This window comes from Lonchura striata, chromosome Z (genome assembly GCF_050655825.1).
Source record: "Lonchura striata isolate lonStrDom1 chromosome Z, ASM5065582v1, whole genome shotgun sequence".
Taxonomy (NCBI): domain Eukaryota; kingdom Metazoa; phylum Chordata; class Aves; order Passeriformes; family Estrildidae; genus Lonchura; species Lonchura striata.
The window spans coordinates 86,623,646-86,631,931 of record NC_140740.1 but is presented as its reverse complement, the minus strand read 5'-3'; the positions used below and the strand labels follow the sequence as shown (position 1 = coordinate 86,631,931).

The 8,286-nt window shown below is 48.0% G+C and overlaps 1 protein-coding gene across 2 annotated transcripts in view; it reads right to left on the bottom strand.

Annotated features, from left to right (window-relative positions):
- Positions 1-489: 489 nt before the first annotated feature.
- The window catches only part of SMAD4 (SMAD family member 4), a 37,242-nt gene continuing 29,445 nt past the window's right edge, over positions 490-8,286 (bottom strand). For both annotated transcript variants that reach the window (XM_085566777.1, XM_085566778.1), the window contains one exon: positions 490-3,075. In XM_085566777.1, coding sequence (XP_085422903.1) covers positions 2,864-3,075 — 212 coding nt within the window. In that variant the 3' untranslated portion in view covers positions 490-2,863. The remainder of the gene's footprint in view (positions 3,076-8,286) is intronic.

Below are 8,286 nucleotides of genomic sequence, written 5' to 3'. Positions count from 1 at the left end.
GGGAAAATAAGGGAAAAATTGGGGGAAAAATGGGCAAAAAAATCGAATTTTTGAAGGAAAAATTGGGTAAAATTTGGGGTAAAATTGGGAAAATTTGGGAAAAAAATTGGGGAAAATTGGGGAAAAAATTGGAATTTTTGAAGGAAAAATTGGGTAAAAAATAGGGAAAAAATTGGATTAAAATTGGGATTAAAATGGGGAAAAAATGGGAATTTTTGATGGGAAAATTTGGTAAAAAATGAGAATAAAATGGGAAAAATTGGGAAAATTGGGGAAAAAATGGGCAAAAAAAATCAAATTTTTGAAGGAAAAAATGGGGAAAAATTTGGGGGAAAATTGGGATTAAAATGGGGGAAAATTGGGCAAAAAATTCGAATTTTTGATGGAAAAATTGGGTAAAAAATGAGAATAAAATGGGGAAAATTTGGGGAAAATTTGGGGAAATTTGGGGAAAAATTCCCACCCCCACCCAAAAGAAAAACTCCAAAATTTGGATTTTTTTTAAATATTTTTATTGCAGCGAGAAAAAGCAGAAACGACCGCGAGCGGAAAATCCGAATTTTCATTATTACGTAATTAATCCTAATTAATTGTAATGAATTAATTAAATTTATGTCATAAAAAATGTAGAAAAAGGAAAAAAAAGGGATTTTTTTGGGGGAAAAAAAGGAAAAAAATTCAATTTTTTTCCCATTAAAAAATGACCAAAAATTGAATTTTTTGCCCAATAAAAAAATGATCAAAAATTGATTTTTTTTTTCCCAATTAAAAAATGTTTAAAAATGAAAAAAATTTGAATTTTTTTTTTCTAATTAATTGGGAAACAAAATCAATTTTTGGTCGTTTTTTTATTGGGCAAAAAATTCAATTTTTTCAATATTTTTTTGGGGGCAAAAAATTCCATTTTTTTCCCCAATTAAAAACCATTTAAAAAAAAAATTGAATTTTTTTTTATCAATTTTGACCTTTTTCACCTTAAAAAAAAAAAAAATCCGAATTTTATCCACCAAAATCACGGAAATATTTCGATTTTTGGGACAAAAAAATTGCGATTTTTGGGTAGAAATCTATACATTTAATCTATAGAAAAGTGAATTTTTTAGGGAATAAATTCAATTTTTTGGGAGGATTTTTGGGAATTTTTTAAATTCCGCTTCGGGTCCGGAAGGGTTAAAAATATGAATTTTTTTTGAGGCGAAAATTGGATTTTTTAGGTCAAAAATTTGAATTTTTTTGGGGCAAAATTTGGGTGTTTTGGGTCAAAAATTTGAATTTTTGGGGTTAAAAATCGGCTTTTTTAGGGGTTTTAAAATCGAATTTTTTAAATTAGATTTTTGGGGTTTAAAATTTAATTTTTTTGGCTCAAAAAATTGGGGTTTTTGGGGTTAAAAATCCGATTTTTTGGGGTCAAAAAATTGGGGTTTTTGCGGTTAAAAATTGGATTTTTTTGGGATTTAAAATTGGGGTTTTTGGGTTAAAAATTGGTTTTTTGGGGTTAAAAATCCGATTTTTTGGGAGGTTGAAAATTCGATTTTTTTTTGAGTCAAAAATTGAATTTTTTAGGTTTAAAATTGAATTTGTTGGGATTTAAAACTGGTTTTTTTGGGTCAAAAATTGGATTTTTTGGGGATTTAAAACTGGTTTTTTTGGGTCAAAAATTGGGATTTTTTTTAGGTCTAAAATTGGATTTTTTGGGGATTTAAAATTGGATTTTTTGGGGACAAAAACCACGTTTTAAATCGGATTTTTTCCCTTTTCAAATTCGTCCCCAAAAATTCCCATTTTTTCCCCCCAAATTTCCCAAATTTTTCCCAAAAAATACCAAATTTTTCCCCAAAAATTCCAAATTTTATCCCAAAAATTCCAAATTTTATCCCAAAAATTCCCAATTTTTTCCCCAAAAAACAACTTTTAAAATCGGATTTTTTTTTTTGGTTTTTCGCCCTAAAATTTGGTTATTTTTGGGGACTCAATCCAGCCCGGTAAAAATGGGATTTTTTGGGTTAAAAATTGGATTTTTTTGGGGTTAAAAATGGGATTTTTTTGGGTTAAAAATCGGATTTTTTTGGGTTAAAAATTGGATTTTTTGGGGTTAAAAATCGGATTTTTTTGGGGTTAAAAATGGGATTTTTTGGGGTTAAAAATGGGATTTTTGGGTTAAAAATTGGATTTTTTGGGGTTAAAAATCGGATTTTTTGGGTTAAAAATGGGATTTTTTGGGGTTAAAAATTGGATTTTTTTGGGGTTAAAAATGGGATTTTTTGGGGTTAAAAATTGGATTTTTTGGGGTTAAAAATGGGAATTTTTTGGGGTTAAAAATTGGATTTTTTGGGGTTAAAAATCGGATTTTTTTTGGGCTTTCAAATCGGATTTTTTCACTACAAAAACCGCATTAAAATTTGGATTTTTTCCCTTTAAAATCCGCTTTTTCCCCCGTAAAAACCCCATTTCTCGTCGGATTTTCTTGCGGTAAAAAGCGCCTGAAAAATTGAATTTTTGGGGACTCAATCCGGCCCGGTGAAAATGGGATTTTTTGGGTTAAAAATTGGATTTTTTGGGGGTTAAAAATCAGATTTTTTTGCTTTAAAATCCTCTCTTTTGGCCATAAAAACCGCATTTTTCATCGGATTTTCTTGCGGTAAAAAGCGCCTGAAAAATTGAATTTTTGGCGACTCAATCCAGCCTGGTGAAAATGGGATTTTTTTGGGTTAAAAATTGGATTTTTTGGGGTTAAAAATCGGATTTTTTTGCTTTAAAATCCTCTCTTTTGGCCATAAAAACCGCATTTTTCATCGGATTTTCTCGCGGTAAAAAGCGCCTGAAAACTTGAATTTTCGAGGACCCAAATTTGGGTTTTTTTCCCTCAGTCCAGCGGCTGGGGCTCGGCCATGGGCATGGTGTGCAGCACCTCGTCGAGCAGCTGCAGCGCGCGGTGCAGGTGGATCTCGATCCAACATGGCGTCTCCTTGATGCTCTGCCGCGGGTAGTCGGGCCCCCAGCCCTTGACGAAGCTCAGGCGCAGGATGCAGAGGCGCCGCAGGTCGTCCACGCCGATGCCCGCGGCGGCCGACAAGCCTGCGGGAACACGGGAAGGTCACGCGTGATCACGTGTGTGCCATACGTTCGTTTTTATATCAATTACATGTGTGGTTTATCGCCGTTATTGCATGGGTGGAGTTACATTGGAGGTCTCAAGATGGCGGCCTCAAGATGGCGGCGACCACCGAGAGATCCAGAACACGGGGAGGTCACGCGTGATCACGTGTGTGCCATACGTTCATTTTTATATCAATTACATGTGTGGTATATCCCGTTGGTGGATGGGTGGGGTTACATTGGAGGCGTCAAGATGGCGGCCGCAAGATGGCGGCGACCAGGGAGACGTGGGACAACACGGGAAGGTCACGCGTGATCACGTATGTGCCATACATGTATTTTTATATATATTAGATGTGTGGTTTATCGCCGTTATTGCATGGGTGGAGTTACATTGGAGGTCTCAAGATGGCGGCCGCAAGATGGCGGCGACCACCAAGAGATCCAGAACACGGGAAGGTCATGCGTGATCACGTATGTGCCATACATGTATTTTTATATATATTAGATGTGTGGTTTATCGCCGTTATTGGATGGGTGGGGTCAAGATGGCGGCCTCAAGATGGCGGCCACAAGATGGCGGCGGCGACCAACAAACCCGTGAGAACACGGGAAGGTCACGCGTGATCACGTATGTGCCATACATGTATTTTTATATATATTAGATGTGTGGTTTATCGCCGTTATTGGATGGGTGGGGTCAAGATGGCGGCGTCAAGATGGCGGCCTCAAAATGGCGGCGTCAAAATGGCGGCCTCAAGGTCCTGGCAGGTCAGTGGCAATAATCTCATGATGCCCCCCAGGTCCTGGCAGGTCAAAGCTCAAGGTCCTGGCACCCAAAGGTCCTGGCACCTCAAGGTCCTGGCAGGTCAGAGTTCAAGGTCCTGGCAGGTCAAAGCTCAAGGTCCTGGCACCTCAAGGTCCTGGCAGGTCAAAGCTTAAGGTTCTGGCAGCTCAAGGTCCTGGCAGGTCAAAGCTCAAGGTCCTGGCACCTCAAGGTCCTGGCAGGTCAAAGCTAAAGGTTCTGGCAGCTCAAGGTCCTGGCAGGTCAAAGCTCAAGGTCCTGGCAGGTCAAAGCTTAAGGTCCTGGCAGCTCAAGGTCCTGGCAGGTCAAAGCTCAAGGTCCTGGCAGGTCAAAGCTAAAGGTCCTGGCACCTCAAGGTCCTGGCAGGTCAAAGCTCAAGGTCCTGGCACCTCAAGGTCCTGGCAGGTCAAAGCTCAAGGTCCTGGCAGGTCAAAGCTAAAGGTTCTGGCAGCTCAAGGTCCTGGCAGGTCAAAGCTCAAGGTCCTGGCAGCTCAAGGTCCTGGCAGGTCAAAGCTTAAGGTTCTGGCAGCTCAAGGTCCTGGCAGGTCAAAGCTCAAGGTTCTGGCAGGTCAGAGTTCAAGGTCCTGGCAGGTCAGAGATGAAGGTTCTGGAAGCTCAAGGTCCTGGCAGGTCAAAGCTTAAGGTTCTGGCAGCTCAAGGTCCTGGCAGGTCAAAGCTCAAGGTCCTGGCACCTCAAGGTCCTGGCAGGTCAAAGCTAAAGGTTCTGGCAGCTCAAGGTCCTGGCAGGTCAAAGCTCAAGGTCCTGGCAGGTCAAAGCTTAAGGTCCTGGCAGCTCAAGGTCCTGGCAGGTCAAAGCTCAAGGTCCTGGCAGGTCAAAGCTAAAGGTCCTGGCACCTCAAGGTCCTGGCAGGTCAAAGCTCAAGGTCCTGGCACCTCAAGGTCCTGGCAGGTCAAAGCTCAAGGTCCTGGCAGGTCAAAGCTAAAGGTTCTGGCAGCTCAAGGTCCTGGCAGGTCAAAGCTCAAGGTCCTGGCAGCTCAAGGTCCTGGCAGGTCAAAGCTTAAGGTTCTGGCAGCTCAAGGTCCTGGCAGGTCAAAGCTCAAGGTTCTGGCAGGTCAGAGTTCAAGGTCCTGGCAGGTCAGAGATGAAGGTTCTGGAAGCTCAAGGTCCTGGCAGGTCAAAGCTAAAGGTTCTGGCAGCTCAAGGTCCTGGCAGGTCAAAGCTCAAGGTCCTGGCAGGTCAGTGGCAATAATCCCATGATGCCCCCCAGGTCCTGGCAGGTCAAAGCTAAAGGTTCTGGCAGCTCAAGGTCCTGGCAGGTCAAAGCTCAAGGTCCTGGCAGCTCAAGGTCCTGGCAGGTCAAAGCTTAAGGTTCTGGCAGCTCAAGGTCCTGGCAGGTCAAAGCTCAAGGTCCTGGCAGATCAAAGCTTAAGGTCCTGGCAGCTCAGTGCCAACAATCCCGGCACCTCAAGGTCCTGGCAGCTCAGAGCTCAAGGTCCTGGCAGCTCAGTGCCAACAATCCCGGCACCTCAAGGTCCTGGCAGCTCAGAGCTCAAGGTCCTGGCAGCTGAATGACAATAATCCTGTCACCCCAAGGTCCTGGCAGCTCAGAGCTCAAGGTCCTGGCACATCAAGGTCCTGGCAGGTCAGAGCTCAGAATCCTGACTCCTTAGGGTCCTGGCAGCCCCAGGTCCTGGCAGCTCAGAGTTCAAGGTCCTGGCAGCTCAGTGCCAACATCCTGACACTCCAAGGTCCTGGCACCCCAATATCCTGTCACTTCAAGGTCCTGGCAGTTCAGAGCTCAAGGTCCTGGCAGCTCAGAACTCAAGGTCCTGGCACCCCTAGGTCCTGGCAGTTCAGAGCTCAAGGTCCTGGCAGCTCAGAACTCAAGGTCCTGGCACATCACGGTCCTGGCACCTCAAGGTCCTGGCAGCTCACAAGTCAAGGTCCTGGCACCCCAAGGTCCTGGAAGCTCAGAGCTCAAGGTCCTGGCAGCTCAAGGTCCTGGCAGTTCAGAGCTCAAGGTCCTGGCAGGTCAAAGCTCAAGGTCCTGGCAGTTCAGAGCTCAAGGTCCTGGCACCTCAAGGTCCTGGCAGCTCAGAGCTCAAGGTCCTGGCACATCAAGGTCCTGGCACCTCAAGGTCCTGGCAGCTCACAAGTCAAGGTCCTGGCACCCCAAGGTCCTGGAAGCTCAGAGCTCAAGGTCCTGGCAGCTCAAGGTCCTGGCAGCTCAAGGTCCTGGCAGTTCAGAGCTCAAGGTCCTGGCAGGTCAAAGCTCAAGGTCCTGACACCCAAAGGTCCTGGCAGCTCAGAAGTCAAGGTCCTGGCACATCAAGGTCCTGTCACTTCAAGGTCCTGGAAGCTCAGAACTCAAGGTCCTGGCACCCCAAGGTCCTGGCAGTTCAGAGCTCAAGGTCCTGGCAGGTCAAAGCTCAAGGTCCTGGCACCTCAAGGTCCTGACACCCAAAGGTCCTGGCAGCTCAGAAGTCAAGGTCCTGGCACCTCAAGGTCCTGTCACTTCAAGGTCCTGGCAGCTCAGAGCTCAAGGTCCTGGCAGCTCAGAACTCAAGGTCCTGGCACCCCAAGGTCCTGGAAGCTCAGAGCTCAAGGTCCTGGCACCCCAAGGTCCTGGAAGCTCAGAGCTCAAGGTCCTGGCAGCTCAAGGTCCTGGCAGCTCAGAGCTCAAGGTCCTGGCAGCTCAGAACTCAAGGTCCTGGCAGCTCAGTGCCCACAATCCCACACCCCCACAGGTCCTGCCAGGGTGGTACTCAAGGTCCTGGCAGCTCAATGACCACAATCCCAATGACCTGCAGGTCCTGGCACCCCAATGTCCTGTCACCCCCAGGTCCTGGCAGCTCAGTGACAACAATCCTGGCACCTCAAGGTCCTGGCAGCTCAGAGCTCAAGGTCCTGGCAGCTGAATGACAATAATCCTGGCACCCCAAGGTCCTGGCAGCTCAGAGCTCAAGGTCCTGGCAGCTCAAGGTCCTGGAACACCAAGGTCCTGGCAGCTCAATGACCACAATTCCGTCACCCCCAGGTTCTGGCACCTCAAGGTCCTGGCAGATCAAAGCTCAAGGTCCTGGCACCCCAAGGTCCTGGCACCTTAAGGTCCTGGCAGCTCAGTGCCAATAACCTGGCACCCCAAGGTCCTGGCAGCTCAGAGCTCAAGGTCCTGGCAGCTCAATGACTACAATCCCGTCACCCCCAGGTCCTGGCACCTCAAGGTCCTGGCAGATCAAAGCTCAAGGTCCTGGCAGCTCAGACCTCAAGGTCCTGGCAGCTCAGTGACAACAATCCTGGCACCCCAAGGTCCTGGCACCCCAAGGTCCTGGCAGCTCAGAGCTCAAGGTCCTGGCAGATCAAAGCTCAAGGTCCTGGCAGCTCAAGGTCCTGGCAGCTCAATGACCACAATGCTGCCATCTCAAGGTCTATAACCTGTCACCCCCAGGTCCTGGCAGCTCAATGACCACAATCCCGTCCCTCCCAGGTCCTGGCAGGTCGGTACTCACTGATGGCCGGCGCGATGCCCCCCACGGAGCCCGGCCCGGGGATGTTGCCGGCCACGGCTCCTGTGTCACCCCCAGGTCCTGGCAGCTCAGTGCCAACAATCCCGGCACCTCAAGGTCCTGGCAGCTCAGAGCTCGAGGTCCTGGCAGATCAAAGCTCAAGGTCCTGGCAGCTCAAGGTCCTGGCAGCTCAAGGTCCTGGCAGCTCAGAACTCAAGGTCCTGGCAGCTCAGAGCTCGAGGTCCTGGCAGATCAAAGCTCAAGGTCCTGGCACCCCAAGGTCCTGGCAGCTCAGTGCCAACAATCCTGGCACGTCAAGGTCCTGGCAGCTCAGAGCTCAAGGTCCTGGCACCCCAAGGTCCTGGCACCTCAGAGCTCAAGGTCCTGGCAGATCAAAGCTCAAGGTCCTGGCACCTCAATGTCCTGGCAGCTCAGAGCTCGAGGTCCTGGCAGATCAAAGCTCAAGGTCCTGGCACCTCAATGTCCTGGCAGCTCAGAGCTCAAGGTCCTGGCAGATCAAAGCTCAAGGTCCTGGCACCTCAAGGTCCTGGCAGCTCAGAGCTCGAGGTCCTGGCACCCCAAGGTCCTGGAAGCTCAGAGCTCAAGGTCCTGGCAGCTCAAGGTCCTGGCAGCTCAGAGCTCAAGGTCCTGGCAGCTCAGAACTCAAGGTCCTGGCAGCTCAGTGCCCACAATCCCAATGACCTGCAGGTCCTGGCACCCCAATGTCCTGTCACCCCCAGGTCCTGGCAGCTCAGTGACAACAATCCCGGCACCTCAAGGTCCTGGCAGCTCAGAGCTCAAGGTCCTGGCAGATCAAAGCTCAAGGTCCTGGCACCTCAAGGTCCTGGCAGCTCAGAGCTCGAGGTCCTGGCACCCCCAGGTCCTGGCAGCTCAGTGACAACAATCCTGGCACCTCA